The sequence below is a fragment of the Macaca thibetana genome, chromosome 14, assembly GCF_024542745.1.
Source record: "Macaca thibetana thibetana isolate TM-01 chromosome 14, ASM2454274v1, whole genome shotgun sequence".
NCBI classification, from domain to species: Eukaryota; Metazoa; Chordata; class Mammalia; order Primates; family Cercopithecidae; genus Macaca; species Macaca thibetana.
In genome coordinates this window covers 115,308,546-115,327,300 of record NC_065591.1, presented here as the reverse complement: position 1 = coordinate 115,327,300, position 18,755 = coordinate 115,308,546, and the positions used below count along the sequence as shown (strand labels likewise).

Below are 18,755 nucleotides of genomic sequence, written 5' to 3'. Positions count from 1 at the left end.
GCTGTGCGATACAGTGGCCACCGGCCACATGTGGCTATGAATAATTGAAATGTGGCCAGTGCCATGGAGGAACTGAGTTTTACATTTTATTTAATTTCTAAGAAATTGAATTTAAGTAGCTACCTGTGGCTAGTGGAGACTAGAATAGCCAGCACAGCTATAGAGAGAGAGGAAAAAAAGGTGTATTATGTCAGAGGGTGGAAGTGTTGAGGAAAGAAATTTAAAAGATGAGATTTCAGTTAAAATTCAGTCTGAAGCAAAAGATGTGACGTGTGCCTCTCTGGTGATGGCTCTCTGCTCATCTGCCATGCTTCAGCACCCTGGGCCCCCTTCCTGTGGCCTGGCCCAGCCTGTCCCACAGCCCCTGATGAGTACCAGCACAGAGAGTCCAGTTTTAAAGCCAAGGCTTTCACATGTCTTTATGACTAATGAGTCTGCCTGTCTTGCTGTCTCTACCTTGTTCTCTTGCTGGCGGCCCTGGGACCCCTCTTACTCTCTTGTTCTCTCCTTCTGTCTCTTTCCAATCCTGTCTTTCTCTCAATGTCCGCCTCCTGGGCTCCCATACCCTTCTCCCGCCTGCCTTTGTTCTCCCTCTTTCCACCGCTTTTTTTTCTGCCGAGCTTCTTCCTGCACACCCCTGGCTGCCTCTGTCCTCACCACGTCCACATGCGCTGATGCTTGCTGCCTCTGCCTGTCCTTCCCTGTCTTTGCTCCCTTCCCTACCCTCCTCTGTGCCTCTTCATCCCACCCCCACATTCTGGGTCTGCTGGTGACATTGTTCCCTCTCTTCCCTGTCCATGCACAATTCTGCTCCTTTTCTCTGCCCTGTCCGTAACTCAGCTTTCTCCTGCCATCTCCTCTCCTGGCCCTACCCTCGTCTGCTCCTCTATTTGCAGATCTACGAGTATCGGAATGGCCACCAGGAGGTAGAGAGCCCCTTTCAGGGGCGCCTGCAGTGGAATGGCAGCAAGGACCTGCAGGACGTGTCCATCACTGTGCTCAACGTCACTCTGAACGACTCTGGCCTCTACACCTGCAATGTGTCCCGGGAGTTTGAGTTTGAGGCGCATCGGCCCTTTGTGAAGACGACGCGGCTGATCCCCCTAAGAGTCACCGAGGAGGGTGAGGCTGAGGCACAGGGTCTCTAGGGCGTTCTGCTCTCTGTGGACAGGGAAGGGTAGGACAGCAGTTTTCCACATGAGTGAGGCCCTTAAAGAGTGCAAAAACCTGTGTATTTGGAATGATGACATCTACAAATGTCACCATTGACCCATCTTCCTCTGGTGGCCAGCTTCCTGTAAACCGCCCAAGCAGCTTGTCTTTCTGTGCCTTTCCTCAAAGCAGAAAGGCTTGGAGATGATAGAATGAGCTCTTCCTGGTCCCTTAGAGAAAGAGGTTAGCCTCCATGAGGCCTAAAGCTACTGATTCAGCTAGGCCTTCTTCTCTGGCCTATGTTGAATCCCTGACTCAGTGGGCTCAGAGAAATCTCATGAGGTTACCTCGAAGTCATCTCTCCTTCTGCCTGGGAGCAATACATGCCTCTAAGCCAGGGGTTCTCAAACATTAGCAAACCTGAAAATCTCCTGCAGGGCTTTCTGGAAGCCAGCCTTTCTGCTTTTGTCGGTGGAGCCTGAGCGTTTGCATTGCGTGACACGCTGCCTGGCAGGCAGTGCTGCTTGCTGGGACCGCACTTTGAGAACCTCTCTCTAAACCAAAGTTTGACAATCTTTTCTTCTTTTGTCTTGCTTCACAGTAATCACACGTGCCACCCCTTCCCCATCTGTGGCATCTCTTATTACATAGTTCATTCTCTGCTGGGAGAAGGGGACAGGTCAATAGCTCTCTAGCCTTGTTTAAAATCTTTGGACTCCTACAGCTAGTTCCGTGTTCGTGCGTGGGAAGGCCTTTCAGCAGCCTAACTCAGGTATTTCTGTTGCAACCGGAGTCCTGCATCCTGAGCGGGGAGTTCCAGCCTTTCTCAGTCTATCTCCAGCATTATCACTGCTGGTGAGCCGGCCAAAGCGTGGGGCATGAAAGAAAAGATCAAGTTAAAGACAGGACTCTTCTTAGAAAAAAGGATCCAGGAATCCTAACCTCCAGGCCACAGGTTTATTCATTTTTTATCATGTCGTTGTGATAAAAATAATGAAGCAAAGTTTCAGTCCTCAGAGTGAATGAACGAACGGGTCAGACGATATGACTAAAATGGAAGGTAGGTCAATTCTGAAAGCGCAGAAGGACTCTCAGGGCTCCTAAATTCAGACCCGATGAGTCACTTCCCTGCTCTGAGTCCCGCTGCTCTGGTGTGAAATGAAGGGGTGGGCCAGGGGCTCTCTAAGGTACTCCCCTGTTCTGAAGTTCCTTTAGCCCCCGTTTGTTACACGCCTTTCCTCCCGGGGTGGGGCCCTGGCGCCCTCTCCTGGTCACTGTCTGGAACTTTCGGTTGGTGCCTGCCAGACCCTAGCACAGTGTCCAACTGTCTCCACCTCCGCTCTCTCAGGCTTTTGGCTCCAGAGACCCTCGTGCATAGCTGGTGGGAAGTGTGGCAAGGCTGAGCTAGTTCGTCTGCCAGGCACCAGAGCAAGCCTCGGGTAAAAACAGAAGGAAAAACAAGTTTATTATCAGAGCCACAGAGCCTCGTGGATGGTCGGGTGTGAAGGAAGCGTGGATATCATTTATTTAATCCAGAGCCTCTGGATAAAGGGCAGACATCAGACTTGCCCACATTGGCTTCCTCCAAATGTAGACACCTCTGCAGCACCCTTGCAGGTGTGAGATCGGCAGGGGTGAGTGAGGTCATATGCGAGTTGAATGACTCCCCAGGTGATTGGAGGGCGCAGCTCTGGTGCCCCTCATTTTGTGGCTGGGAGAAGAGTTCTCTGCAAGAGCAAGGGGCTTGCTCAGGGACATGAAGCAAATTAGCACTGGAAGCAGGACGAAAATCCAGATTGTTTGCCTATCCTGCGGGCTTTCTTTCCACGGCTGCTTTTCCCGCCGCCGCCACCCCCACCACCTGCCACTTTTTCTTTTTTCTTTCCTTTTTTGCCTCTGTGACATCAGATACTCCCTGCCCTCATCTTGCTCAGAGCTACGCACCCCTCCCCCACCATGACACCTGCCCACCAACCCCACATGTCCTCCATTCCTGTGGTCCTAGAAGGTCTCCCTGGTTCTCTTTGTTCAAGTTGGGTTTATTCTGGCATAGGCTGTCACCTCTTGGCCCTAAGGCAGAAACCTGAGGCCTCTTCACCTAGAGGTAACTAAAAATACTGAGGACAGCTTCCTGTATTGCCATTTGTGGGATACTGCATTTTGAAAGAGAAAGCATGCTTTAAGCCAAACAAATCATAAATAATGCACCAGGTGGTAGCAAGCCAGTGAGACGTTTGAGCTGTACGGCATTCTCACGTGCCTCACACTGCATCTATAACCTCTGGCTCCAGCTGGAGACCTGGATGATCCTGGAGCCTTTGGACTGCTTTCTGGGCTGAAAGTTATGGCAGGCTGTGCTGTACTCTTAACAACCAAGGACTTGGGGGTGACTTAGATCCAATGGACAACTGCAGATCATAAATCTGACTTGCTGTTGAGAGCTGGCAAGGGGAGAGGCAGCTGCAACATTCCTCCCACTAGCAAGGAGTAGATATATCAGGATATCTGCCATGTAGTATGTTTTCATGTTCCTTTTTGTTGATCATGAAACAAATAAGATAATATTTATTTTCAGCCGGGCGCAGTGGCTCACGCCTGTAATCCCAGCACTTTGGGAGGCCGAGGCGGGCGGATCACAAGGTCAGGAGATCGAGACCACGGTGAAACCCCGTCTCTACTAAAAATACAAAAAATTAGCCGGGCGCGGTGGCGGGCGCCTGTAGTCCCAGCTACTCAGGAGGCTGAGGCAGGAGAATGGCGTAAACCCAGGAGGCGGAGCTTGCAGTGAGCCGAGATCGCGCCACTGCACTCCAGCCTGGGCGACAGAGCGAGACTCCGTCTCAAAAAAAAAAAAAAAAAAAAAAAAAAAACAAAACAAACAAAAAATATTTATTTTCACTCATTCAATAAGTACTTATTGAGCACTTTAAATATTCTAAGATTTACACAGCAGGCAGATAATCCAGAAATAAATATGTTCTCAATAAGCACACAGTCCACAGAAAAGAAAGATCAACACAATACAACTCTTATAACAGATGGATGAGAAAAGTGCATGGAGGCCGGGCGCGGTGGCTCATGCCTATAATCCCAGCACTTTGGGAGGCCAATGCGGGAGGATCACCTGAGGTCAGGAGTTCAAGACCAGCCTGGCCAACATGGTGAAACTCCATCTCTACTAAAAGTAAAAAAATTAGCTGGGCGTGGTGGTGGGCACCCGTAATGTCAGCTACTTGGGAGACTGAGGCAGGATAATTGCTTGAACCTTGGAGGGGGAGATTTCAGTGAGCCGAGATCATGCCATTGCATTCCAACCTGGGTGATAAGAGAGAAGCTCCATCTAAAAAAAAAAAAAAGAAAGAAAGAAAAGAAAAGTACATGGAGAAGGTTGTGAATAGCTCTGCATGAGAAGTTGGGGATGGTTTCACAAAGGGTGGGACCTCATAGGAATCTAGAACTACTGGGAGACTGCAAAGCAGGAGAGGATATTAGCACAGAACTAGCCACAGGTGAGAGACACAATCCAGGAAGAGGGAAGAGGAAGAAAAGTTCACAGATTCTAACATACCACAGTGTGTAGCAGTTTTTTCTGGCCAACCAAATGGAAATGAGGTAAGAAAGCCTGGATTGTGAAGGCCCTTGCATGTCATGTGAACAGAGTTGGGACTTCATCGTGAGGGCAGTGTGGAGCATTGAAGAGTTTTCAGCAGGGAAATGGCAGGATCCTAACTGTTTCAAATGTACAGCCCTGGGGACAATGTGGTTGATACACTAAATCCTCCAATATTGATGTTTGGTTTTGGGATGACCTGGAAGGTCTTGTTTCTAACCCAGACTTGTAGAGAACATGCGCATATCACATGGAGGCTGTCTGTGTTGGCCCTGAATGAGTTTTCCAATGCTCTCTCCCCAGGAATACCACCTTCCACCATCGGCAGCTCAAAAGACAGAGGCAGCTGAAATAAGGCATGTTCCTTACATCTGTGTAGACTTTTAATCTCACAAGACGTTCTGAAATACATTAGATAATGTAATATTCACAAACCCCTGACTGGTGTTATTATCCTCATCCTACAAACTAAGAAACTGAGTCTCAAGTAAGGGAAAATGTTGTTTACATACCTGTAAATAGCAAAATGGAGAGCCAGCTCTAGATAGCTCACTTTGAGGCCAAGATTCCTTCCACTGCTCTGCTGCTTCTTCCAGGCATCCCACTCCCTCTTCCCTGGCTCCTGAGCAACCGACGACAGCCAGTGAGAAAGCCAATGGTGGGAGAGTCAGGATTTGGAATTCCTTTGACATCTTCTTGAGTTTTTTTACTCAGTCTTTATTTAAGCTGTATTTTAAAATATGGCTCCAATGACGGCCCTAGGTTTGCTGGTCTTGCATATTCTGAGCCTCATTCTCTTTCTTTCAGCCGGAGAGGACTTCACCTCTGTGGTCTCAGAAATCATGATGTACATCCTTCTGGTCTTCCTCACTTTGTGGCTGCTCATTGAGATGATATATTGCTACAGAAAGGTCTCAAAAGCCGAAGAGGCAGCCCAAGAAAACGCGTAAGTTCAGAGATGCCAAAGTAATAATGAAAGCTAGCACCCTCAGAATGCTTGCTCTCACAGGTGAGGTGCTAAGCAGTTTACATTCATCCTCCACCCTCTTCCTGATCGCTACTTAAGAGATAGGCACCATTATTATACCCATTTTACAGATGAGAACACTGAATTTGGGAGCAAACTCTCCCAAATTCATTTTTCTCATCTGTAAAATGTAAGGTAAACTCTTAATTCAAATATCGTCCATGCCTATGTCCTGAATGGTATTGCCTAGGTTTTCTTCTAGGGTTTTTATGGTTTTAGGTCTAACATTTAAGTCTCTAATCCATCTTGAATTAATTTTCGTATAAGGAGTAAGGAAGGGATCCAGTTTCAGCTTTCTACTTATGGCTAGCCAGTTTTCCCAGCACCATTTATTAAATAGGGAATCCTTTCCCCATTTCTTGTTTTTGTCAGGTTTGTCAAAGATCAGATGGTTGTAGAAGTGTGGTATTATTTCTGAGGACTCTGTTCTGTTCCATTGGTCTATATCTCTGTTTTGGTACCAGTACCATGCTGTTTTGGTTACTGTAGCCTTGTAGTATAGTTTGAAGTCAGGTAGCGTGATGCCTCCAGCTTTGTTCTTTTGACTTAGGATTGTCTTGGCAATGCAGGCTCTTTTTTGGTTCCATATGAACTTTAAAGTAGTTTTTTCCTATTCTGTGAAGAAAGTCATTGGTAGCTTAATGGGGATGGCATTGAATGTATAAATTACTTTGGACAGTATGGCCATTTTCACGATATTGATTCTTCCTATCCATGAGCATGGAATGTTCTTCCATTTGTTTGCGTCCTCTTTTATTTCACTGAGCAGTGGTTTGTAGTTCTCCTTGAAGAGGTCCTTCACATCCCTTGTAAGTTGGATTGCTAGGTATTTTATTCTCTTTGAAGCAATAGTGAATGGGAGTTCATTCATGATTTGGCTCTGTTTGTCTGTTATTGGTGTATAAGAATGCATGTGATTTTTGCACATTGATTTTGTATCCTCAGACTTTGCTGAAGTTGCTTAAGGAGATTTTGGGCTGAGATGATGGGGTTTTCTAAATATGCAATCATGTCATCAGCAAACAGGGACAATTTGACTTCATCTTTTCCTAATTGAATACCCTTTATTTGTTTCTCTTGCCTGAGTGCCCTAGCCAGAACTTCCAATACTATGTTGAAATATCGCTTAAGAAATATTAAACATTTGCTTAATTCAAACATCACTTAAGAAACAAAGTGATGTTTGAATTCAGGCCTGCTGATTCTTGGCCAGCACACTTAACCACTAAGGCAAAGACCATCAGCTGCTACCACAATCCATTAAAGTAATATTATTATATCTGGGCATGGTGGCTGTCATGCCTGTAATCTCAGCATTTTGGGAGGCTGAGGCAGGAGGATCACCTGAAGTCAGGAGTTCAAGACTAGCCTGACCAACATGGTGAAATCCTGTCTCTACTAAAAGTATAAAAAATTAGCAGGGCATGGTGGCACATTCCCATAATCCCAGCTAGTCAGAAGGCTGAGGCAGGAGAATCACTTGAACCCGGGAGGCAGAGGTTGCAGTGAGCCAAGATTGTGCCACTGCATTCCAGCCTGGGCGACAGAGCAAGACTCCATTTCAAAAAACAACAACAATAAAAATCCAAAAACACAACAAAAAAGTAACATTATTATAACCATTCTATAAATGCCAAGCAGTCTCATAGCAGCTTACAAGGCACACAGATACTGAGAGGAGAGGCTGAGATTTGAACCCAGGTCTCTCTAGTCCTAATGTTCATGCTCTTTCTATCACATTTAACTGTTTGCTTTATACCATGGAGCTCCTCAGGTCATCTGGGCACTGCCCTTTGCTAGCAAAGGAGCTCCAGGCAACATTTTCTTTCCCCTAAAGCCTGGTAGTGCTTAGATGTCCAGAGTGGGGACTCTAATCCTCTAATGTCCAGCCTGTACCTTAGCCATTTGCTCTGAGACTGTAGTCACTTGAGGGTGAGCGTATTTGAGAAATGATGGGGTCTGTAAGAGCAAAGAGTCTTAAGAGATCATGCTGGCTGGTTATCTGGGGAAGGGAAAGATAGAAAAAGCCCACAGATTTCTAGCAACATTGCTGAGGCAAACCCTAAAAAGTCTAAGCTATTACCAGTTAGAAATGTTTGATAAAGAAAGCATCATTTTGGCTGGGAGCAGTGGCTCTTGCCTGTAATCCCAGCACTTTGGGAGGCTGAGGTGGGCATATCAGGAGGTCAGGAGATTGAGACCATCCTGGCTAACATGGTGAAACCCCGTCTCTACTAAAAATACAAAAAATTAGCTGGGCGTGGTGGCAGGTGCCTGTAGTCCCAGCTACTCGGGAGGCTGAGGCGGGAGAATGGCATGAACCTGGGAGGCAGTGTTTGCAGTGAGCTGAGATTGAGCCACTGCCCTCCCGCCTGGGCAACAGAACAAGATTCAGTCTCGAAAAAAAAAAGCATCATTTTGCATGATATCTCTGATCTTAGGGAAGTAAAACATTACAAATGACTGAATATAAGGAGAGAAAGAAGCGTGCTGCTGAGGGAGGCAGCAATTCCTGGTGACTTCAGTGCTTGGATTTTAGTGCTTGGATAGGAAGAACCTACAACTGGGCCTGCACAAGAAACAGAGTTGGAACTGAGGCCCTCCGCAGAGCCAGAATCCTCAGAAGGTTACAACTCACATAAAGGGTAGTCCAGAAAATAATCAGCCCACCAGCCTAGGGAAAAACTTAGCCATCTTGGCCTAACTCCAAGTAGAAAAATAAAGATTCTTGAGAATTAGTAACCACAAACCTGCTCTTGCAATGTCTGAGATTTCAATATATGCTATCCACATGACCCAGGAACCTCTAAGCTGAGAAATGAAGTAAAAATTAGTCCCCGGCCAGTGATAACTATGAATGTCTTATAGAAGGAAATGAAACCCATTCTGAAGGAACTCACTCTCAGCCAAGGCCTAGTAGGACTCCCCAGAGAGAGCACTGCTGGATCTGACTTCATAGTCCAGTCCAAAACTAAAAGACACGGCGAAAAGTCATCTAGCATGAGCAAGAGTGAAAAATGGCAGGATTGAATCCCAGGAGCTTTAGACACAAGAAGGACCCAACAAAATATAAAAATTAAGCTTGCCCGGTACAGTAGCTCACGCCTGTAATCCCAGCACTTTAGGAGGCAGAGGAGGGAGGATTGACTGAGTCCAGGAGTTCAAGACCAGCCTGGCCAACATGGAGAGGTCCCATCTCTACAAAAAATTTTAAAAAAAAACAGCTAGGTATGGTGGCGCATACCAGTGGTGTTGGCTGCTCAGGAGGCTGAGGTGGGAGGATCAATTGAACTCAGGAGTTTGAGGCTGCAGGGAGCCGTCATTGCAGCACTGCCGTCCAGCCTGGGTGACAGAGCGAGGCCTGTCTCAGAAATAAACAAATAATAAAAATAAGCTTGTTTAAATAGTTAGAGCAATAAAAGAAAAAGCCAAAAGCATAAGAATAGAGTAAATTTCTCAGATACAAGAACAGGCAGATTTGAATAGAAACAAACAAAATAATCTGGAATTGAACAATATAGCCAATAAAATTTAAAACTCAATGGATTGGTTCTACAGAAGATTAGATACTGATAACCAGAAGATCAATGTGAGAAAGTTCTACAGACTGAAGAAGAGAGATGGAAAAAGATGAACCATGACAAAGAAATCTAAAGGAAACAAAATGGGAAGGTGTATCAGAATAGAACAGAGACACTGGGGACAGTGGCTCACACCTGTAATCCCAGCATTTTAGGAGGCCGAGGCAGGCAGATCATGAGGTCAGGAGATTGAGACCATCCTAGCCAACATGGTGAAACCCTGTCTCTACTAAAAGTACAAAAATTAGCTGGGCATGGTGGTGCATGCCTGTAATCCCAGTTACTCAGGAAGCTGAGGCAGGAGAATCCCTTGAACCCAGGAGGTGGAGGGTGCAGTGAGCCAAGATCACGCCACTGCACTCCTGGAGACAGAGTGAGACTCTGTCTCAAAAAAAAAGAAAAAAAAATAGAACAGAGAATGGAGGAGAGACAGTGTTCAGAGACAGAGCGGCTAAGGGAAGGATGACTCTTCAGATTCAAGATGCATAATATACTCTGAGCAGAATAAATAAAATATATCTACACCTAAACACCAAGCATCTTTAAAGTGATAAATGGCAGCCTATAGCAAATATCATCTATGTGTTGAAACCTCAAATGCCTGTAATATCAGGAACATATCAAGGAGACTACCTCTCCCTGTTTCTATCAATATTGTATCGGAAATCCTAGGTGAAGACCAACTAAATACAAGGAAGAAAAAGACTTGGAAAGGAAGAAACTAAATGATCATTATTTATACCTACTATTTACATAGGATACCTAAGAGAATCTACAAAAATACTATTAGGACTAGGAAGAACGTTCCACAAAATTGTTGATAGAAATCAAAATATAAAAATCACCTGTATTCCAGCAACAAATTTAGTAACATATTTAAATATTTAAAATATCAAAATGCTTTTAAAGTTACAATAGCAACAAGTACTCTCCAGTTTCTGGGATAAATTTGACAAAAATATATGAGACACTTAAAGAAAAAGTTACAAACCTTTACTGAAAGACTTTAAATGTAACTAGATGGAGAATAAAACCTCAAAAGTGTAAACAATTTTCTCCCAAATTAATCTTCAAATTCAATGAAATTCCAATCCAAATGCCCATTAGATTTCTCAAAGAACTTAATAAACTGATCTTAAAAGTCACGTGGAAGGCTAAGTGACCAAAAATAGTCTAAACCAAGGGATAGCCAGATAATACGTGTTTTAGGCTTTGCAGGCTCCATAGGTCCCTGTCACGTATTGTTCTTCTATTTGTTTGCAAATAACTATCCTTAGCTCTTAGGCCATAATTTGCCCACCCTTGGTCTAAACCATTTCAAAGAAAGAGCAGTAAATTTGCAAGAGGTTGGTAGGATTTGTCTTATCAGAGACAAAGGTTTATTTTATTTTATTTTAATTTTTTTGAGATGGAGTCTTGCTCTGTTGCCCAGGCTAGAGTGCAGTGGTGCGATCTTGGCTCACTGCAAGCTCCGCCTCCCGGGTTCACGCCATTCTCCTGCCTCAGCCTCCCGAGTAGCTGGGACTACAGGCGCCCACCACCATGCCCGGCTAATTTTTTGTATTTTTTTAGTAGAGATGGGATTTCACCATGTTAGCCAGGATAGTCTCGATCTCCTGACCTCGTGATGCGCCTGCCTCAGCCTCCCAAAGTGCTGGGATTACAGGCATGAGCCACCGCGCCCGGCCAGATGAAGGTTTCTTACAGAGCTATCAGAATACAGAGTTTGTGATACTGCACAGGCATATGAAGTGGACAAACAAAAAGCCCCTAATCAGGTTAATGCATGTAGGAAAACCTGATATGTGAGAGAGATGACGTTATAATCATTGAAGGAAGAATGAACTGCCCAGTAAGTGGTCCAGGGAAAATTCCTAATCTATATAGAAACAAACAAAGAAAAATACAAAACAAAATTAGATTCCCCATCTCTCATACTAAACCAAAATAAATTGTCAGGGGATTTAAACACAAAGTAAAAGTCAAACTTGAAAATTTCATTAAGGGAATATAAGAGAATATCTTTATCACCTTGCAATAGAGAAAATTTCCCAAATAAAATACAAAAGGCACAAATCCAAGAGGAAAAATAATTTTGATTACATTATATGTAAAGAATCAGCTGTTCATTAGAAGCCTCCATAAGCAAAATTCATAGACAAACAAGAGACTGGGAGAAATTGTCAAAACGTGAAACCATCAAAGAAAAATCAATGTGAAAAAGACAAAGATCTCAGAAGAACTGGAAAGCAAATGAACAGTCAAATTTCAGAAGTAGAAACCCAAATAGCCTATAAACATGTGAAACAACTATAAAATATAATTTCACAGCTGTCATTTTGACCAACATTTAATTTAATTTTATTTTTGAGACATGGTCTCACTGTCGCCAGGCCGGAGTGCAGTGGCGTAATCATGGCCTCAACCTCCCAGGCTCAGGTGATCCTCCCACCTTAGCCTCCCAGGTAGCTGGGACTACAGGCACGTGCCACCATGCCAGGCTAGTTTTTTGTATTTTTTGTACAGACAGGGTTTCGCATGTTGCCCAGGCTTGAACCCTTGGGCTCAAGCAATTTTCCTGCCTTGGCCTCCCAAAGTGCTGGGATTAGAGGCATGAGCCTTGGCCAACATATTAATCTAACTAAATGCCGAAGACAACATAGATAAATGAGAAGCTATACACTCCTGGTGGGTGTTCATATACATATATAGGGGAAATGATTATTTTAATCTGCAGAAAAGGTTGTTTTTCTCTTGGGAAACACAGCAGACGGAAATGCAGAGTTGTTCTATAGGTCCTTGCTCCTGTGCCCTGCTCCTTCCCCCTCTTGTGTTCCCACCCCGGGCACTGAAGCTCTGATTCCCTTTCCCTGTGTCCTCTATAGGTCTGACTACCTTGCCATCCCATCTGAGAACAAGGAGAACTCTGCAGTACCAGTGGAGGAATAGAACAGGAGCAGTGTGACATGAGGTGACCTACAGGAACATGGGAGGGGAAGGCAGATGTGGATGGCAGGTTGTACAAGTGACTTCATTGCCCACAACTGAAGTGACTTTACATTTGGTCCCTTAGGTCACTGTCTACCCTGCCTGGGGTCCCCGCCCTCAGGGTAATTCTTTAAGCCACAAAGCTCTGTATGATGTCAGTGCTTCAGAAGGGAACTGCTTTGGCCTGAGGGTCGAGGCAACCTGAACTTGCCCATGGTAACAGAGGCATAGGATTCTCCAACTCCCTTCTTTGGTCAAAGAATTTTGGGGCTGGGCTGGGCTGAACTGGGTGGGAAATTCTCAGTGAGTTATTTTGTCTTTGGTAGGTGGCCTGAACACCTGAGGGACTGGACATCCCATGTTCAGCAATGTCAATGGCATCAGGAGGGTGCCCCAAGGGTCCCATTGCATCCCTTCATGCATCCATCCTTCTATTCATTCATCCATACATCCACCTGCCTCTGAGCTTTCACCTCTGACTTCCTAACTCCATCAGACCTCTACGTACCATAAGACTCTGCCAGAACCGAGAAGCCAACATTTCTACATAGACTCAACCTCACCCTGTCCTAGTTTTCCAACAAGACACTCCAAAGCCAACTGGATTTCTCCCCTGTGCTCCAAATGACTTTGTACAAGTGCTGGAGTTAGCACCTCCCTCTACCCTTAACTGGCTGGAACTGGTTCATTCTCCATTACTGCAAGAGAATGGATGTCTTAATAGAAGGAAGCAGGAGTGATTAGTTCGGGTTACAGCAAAAGTGTGTCATGAACTTGGATTCCTTGAAGTCAGTTTTGTCAAGTTCATGGCCCACTTTGCTACAGCATCAGAGTGAAACATGCCTGTCTAGGTTCTCCAGTGACAGAAAGATCCTGAAGCATGGACTAACGTGCTTTCTGGAGCTTAATTCTCCTGAGCTAGATCCTGATGGGTCTCTAAGCTACCCTCCAAGAAGACAAGGACAGGAGACTTGGGAAGGACCAATGGTAATTTAAGTGGCTCTTCAAAAGTCATGCAACATGTTTCTGAACACGTTCTTGATCCTATTGCGAGAATGTATGTGTGCCCTCCCTGTGAGCACACTACCTGGGCATTAGGACTGAAATTCCTGAGTTCTTCCTCTCAAAATTTCTGTGCCACCAGTATTATTCCTCATTTTACAAATAGGAGGCAACTAAGACTCATACAGGGCTAACTGAATAAGAGGCTTAAGAGGATAAACTGGAGCAGAAATAAGCCTTAGGTGCTGCCCAGTTTACACTTCCTGGGATGGATTTTTTTGTTTGTTTTGTTTTGTTTTTTGTTTGAGATGGAGCCTCTGTCACCTAGGCTAGAGTGCAGTGGTGTGATCTCAGCTCACTGCAACCTCTGCCTCTTGGGTTCAAGCGATTCTCATGCTTCAGCCTCTCCAGTAGCTGTGATTACAGGCATGCATCACCATGCCTGGCTAAATTTTGCATTTTTAGTACAGACGGGGTTTCACTATGTTGGCCAGGCTAGTCTCGAACTCCTGACCTCAAATGACCCACCCACCTCAGCCTCCCAAAGTACTGGGATTACAGGCGTGAGGCACTGTGCCCAGTGGATAACTTTGTTTCTGGAAAGACTGACATTGGACTTGTCTATGGCAATGCTTCTTTCACAAGCACACACTGGGCTGAGGTCAACTCTGATAGATTCAGATTACTAGAAATTGGCCAAAAAAGCAGAGAGAAGAACATGAGATGACTTAAAGAACTTCCTTTATGTAAAGATTTGTGAAATACCCTCCAGAAAGAGAGTGCATCTGAGAATGATATTTAAACTAAGAAAAATGTTTAGTCTGAGATGAATCATGAGCAAATAAGTGGTATGAGAGGGGAGGGATGGGTAGGTGGTTTCCAAATACTTCACTTATGAATGCATAATTTTCAGATTTTTTCCCCTAGCTTTTGAGGGAGCAGAGAAACTGGAAAAAATTTTAGTCGATATCTCGTGTTTCATTTTAATTGAGTGACAGGTCCAAGTGTGACCTCCTTCAGCACCTAGGGACAAGAGAGGGCAAAGATGCTTTACAGAATGTAAGAAGATGAAGGTGACTGGGATTCAGTGAGAGAGAAGTCCCTCAGATCTGGGACCTCCATTTATAGGGAAAGACCATATTCCATTGGTTTAGAGCTTTACTTTAAAAGCTTATTTTTTTTTTTCATTCTTCCATCCCTAGGAGAGTACTTAAAACCAGACTTTTTTTTTTTTTTTTTTTTTTTTTTTTTTTTTTTTTTTTTTTTGACAGAGCCTCACTCTGTCTTCCAGGCTAGAGTGCAGTGGCGCAATCTCAGATCACTGCAGCCTCAACTGCCCCAGGTTTAAGCAATCCTCCCACCTCAGCCCCCAGGTAACTGGGACTACAGGCATGCACCACTACGCCTGGCTAATTTTTGTATTTTTTGTAGAGACAGGGGTCTTGCCATGTTGCCCAGGCTGATCTTGAACTCCTGGGCTCAAGCAATCCGCCAGCCTCAGCCTCTCAAAGCACTGGGATTACAGGCATGAGCAACCGTGCCTTGTCCCAAACTAGACCGTTAACACATTAAAGAGTCTGATTTTGTTGAAGAAAATATTTGCAATAAATTCAAGACTCTTCTTATTGGTAATTTTCCACACAGTCCCTCTGAAATTAGGTAGAGAATATAGATCTTTTTAACTTTGTAGTTAGGAAAATTGGCCTTATATTTTTCCAGTCCATAGCTCGTGGATACCACAGCTTGCGGTAGTAGCAAGATACTTACTACCACTGCGCTTTCCTCAGTGTTCCAATAGCTCTTGTATCTAAGTTGAAACAGGCAGTATGCATGATTGCCTTTTTCTCTTCTTTTTTAAAAAACCCAACTCAGATGCTGCTTGCATGGCTTTTAATGAAGCTGAATGGTACCTATCACTTATTTATCCTTGACAGGTTATCTTCCACACTCTTTCTAATTTCTCCATTCTTCTCATTCTTGACACTTTCATTAGAACTATATGGTTTACAAAGTATTTTCACTTAACTATTTTATTTCTTCTCTATAACTGGTCCTTTGAGGTCAATATTATGAATACTCACATTACAAAAGAAGAAACTGAGGCTCTCTGAGGTTAAGTAGCTTTACTAAATTATAAGGAAACCTAGCTGGTAGGTAGACAGCAAGAATCCAGGTCTTCTGACTCCTCTTTCAGTTCTCTTTCCACTTAGACCATAGCTGCTTCGTTTTCTTATTTTTTAGCTTCCATCTAACCATTGCCTGTCTTGCCTGTCCTAATGTTCTCCATCTTCTCTCACCCCTAATCCCACTCACTGCTTCTATACTACTTTGCTTTTTGGTGGATGCTAGCAATGTGCTTTGAGAGTCGGTCCTATTTTGGTTCTCTTTCTAGTTGGTTTGTGCATCATTATTTCTCCTGAATTGCAACGAAACTCCTTCCTGGGAGATTTGATCATGACTGTAAATCAACAAGGTACTGTGATCACCAGCCTACTTCCAATCTCCACCCACCTCCCTGTCTCTTCCCATAATCTTATAAAAGACCCAGACTAGATGTGTGTTTCTCTGGAAGCTTTATCTGGCCTGATGTTGCTTATTAAAGGGCTTAGAAGAGTTCTCAAGGGCTATTATTATCACTTTGGAAACCCCATCTGTTGTCTTGGTGCTGGATATTTCCCATGTCTGATCCTCGGTAACACAATTCACTAAAGGCCAAGCTTGGCTCAGTCTGATTTTCCCGTTCTTACTGCTTCACAGCCATGAATGTGATTGCTCAATCCAGTTGGCCCCAAGAGCACCTTGCCCTGTTGACCTTCACTGTCACCTCAGTCTTGAATCAGAGCCCCAACCTCAAACACTCCTTGCCTGTCCCTACCCCAGCCTTTATTCTCACCACTTGTTTAATGGCATGCCCCTTTAGTTTCTCCATTCCCAAACACCCACACACTCAGACTTCCTTCTCAGTTGCAGGTTTCTCCTTAGATGTTCACCTAGAAATATCACTAGGAAAGTCACTTTTCAAAGCAGGAATATGCTGGGAAGTGTGAAGAGCAGGGCATGGTTAAGAGACAGCAGCTCCCTCCTCTCTCCCCAAAATTATTGGATCAAAACAACAAATTCCACCCATCTCAGAATCTGTGAGTCCTCCTCACATAAATCTGAGGGAAAAGGCTGTGCCATTTCATCTTTGCAGGAAGAAAGAGAAGCAAGAGCTAGACACACTTCAGAATATATCTTAGTTTGTCCTTTCCCAATTTAACATGAAAATGAAAAAACAAGAACAACAACAAAAAAAGAAGCCTTCCTCTCACCTCATTTTGTAAATGAAAAATCCCTAATTCAGTGAATTCACCTAGTCACTGCAAATGTATCTGAACAGTGCTTGGTGTGCTTGCCAGTCTGATCATCCACTCATTCTAGTAACATCTTTTTGCACCCACTCTGTCAAGCGCTAGCCTAGACCTTCAGTGTGCTATGCAGTCATCAGTCTGAAAAACAGCATCATCCAAACCCTACTTAATCTCTAAAATCTCAGCTGGTGGACAGCTCATGATTAATCCAGCCCACTTCCTCCCCCTTAGTTGAGTTCGCAGCAGGACTCAGGAGATAAGCACTTCCAAGCAAGTCTGATTTATACATCAAACTCGGGTCTCCAGCCCAGGCCAGCTAACCCTCAGAGCCAGCAATGCTCTGTGCTTCCTCCCTGTGTCACCGCTTGGCAACAGCTGCCTCTGCTCAGCAGTGTGTGTGATGGAGAGGGAGGCCGCTGAAGGCCGAGTGCTTGCAGGCTTGTGAACCGCCATCCAACACAATCCACACACTCTTAGTCTTGCAACAGATAGAAGTATTTTCCATGTTATCATCTTCATATTGCTTTTTCTTGATTTTCCACAGCCAATCTTTTTCCAAACTCTAGAAATGTTCCTGACCACCTAAGCCCTCAACAACATAATGCCTGTATGTGCTATTTTTCAGTAAACTCCTTGTTCATGTCAATAAAGTATCCCTAAAAACCACTCTCTTTGGTTTTGTTCTACTTACTGTGTCTGCCCCATAGACTATGCCTTCCCCCAGCACCTCAGCCTGCTTCATATTCCCGTACTCAATCTGTGGATATGCATGAGAATGAAAACCATGTAATAGCCTCACATTAAACACACACTAAATGTGTGATCTGGCCTCTCTGCTTCCCTTTCCACCTCTACCCTAATACAAAGGAACACAAGAGTCACTTATGTTCTTGCCTGACATCAAACAAGTTTCCTAACCAGGTAGCAAGGAGCTCCCTACAAGGCTGACCTAATGAAGGGAGGAGCCAATCTGGCTCTCAGCTCCACCAGTTTAGGGAACATAAAAGAAGAAGGCAAAGCAGTCTCTCAACATTCATCTTCCTGGAAGTGTTAAGGCCCGAAGAGGGAAAAGTTCAACAAGAAACCATCATCAGGATTCACAGTTCACCACAATCTCCTACAACAACAGTACTACTCATCATAAGATTAAAAATCGGCCAGACGCAGTGGCTCACACCTGTAATCCCAGCACTTTGGGAGACTGAGGCAGGCGGATCACCTGAGGTCGGGAGTTCAAGACCAGCCTGGCCAACATGTTGAAACCCCATCTCTACTAAAAATACAAAAATTAGCCAGGCGTGGTGGCAGGTGCCTGTAGTCCCAGCTACTTGGGATGCTAAGGCAGAAGAATTGCTTAAACCCAGAAGGCGGAGGTTGCAGTGAGCTGAGATCACGCCATTGCACTCCAGTCTGGGCAACAAGAGTGAAACTCCATCTCAAAAAAAAAAAAAAAAAAAAAAAAAAAAAGATTAATCATCCCAACACTTTGGTAAGCTGAGGCGGGAGGATCACTCGAGGCCAGGAGTCTAAGACAAGCCTGAGCAACATAGTGAGACCCCATCTCTAAAAAAAAAAAAAAAAAAAAAAAAAAAAGCCTGGCATGGTGGTGTGTGCCTGTAGCCCCAACTACTCAGGACACTAAGTGGGGAGGAACACTTGAGCTCAGGAGATCAAGGCTGCAGTGGCCATGATTGCACCACTACACTCCAGCCTGGGTCACAGTGAGACCGTCTCAAAACAAAAGAAAATATTTTAGTATAATACCAGCTGCCATACTAAGAACGATGTGTTTTTTAAATGTATTATCTCTGACACACTGAGGCTTGGAGTGACAGATGGGGCGTACGGCCACACAGCTGGTAAACAGTGATGCTGCACTTTGTACTCAGATCTGACTCCAAAACTTATCCATTCCAGTCGATCCGGCGGCCTCCCTCCCGCCTGTGAGAAGGTGGATGGCCGCGTGTGTGTGTGTGTGTGTGTGTACAAGTGTACCTACATGCATGCCTTCAGGACCTGCTGTGAGTCCACTTGGGAAGACCAGA

The 18,755-nt window shown here is 44.6% G+C and overlaps 1 protein-coding gene across 2 annotated transcripts in view; it reads left to right on the top strand.

The window, feature by feature from the left end:
• Window positions 1-17,376, top strand: part of SCN3B (sodium voltage-gated channel beta subunit 3) — a 28,341-nt gene extending 10,965 nt beyond the window's left edge. For both annotated transcript variants that reach the window (XM_050755646.1, XM_050755645.1), the window contains 4 exons: window positions 897-1,122; window positions 5,570-5,708; window positions 12,256-12,341; window positions 12,685-17,376. In XM_050755646.1, the coding sequence (XP_050611603.1) occupies window positions 897-1,122; window positions 5,570-5,708; window positions 12,256-12,319 (429 nt within the window). In that variant the 3' untranslated portion in view covers window positions 12,320-12,341; window positions 12,685-17,376. The remainder of the gene's footprint in view (window positions 1-896; window positions 1,123-5,569; window positions 5,709-12,255; window positions 12,342-12,684) is intronic.
• Window positions 17,377-18,755: the final 1,379 nt, after the last annotated feature.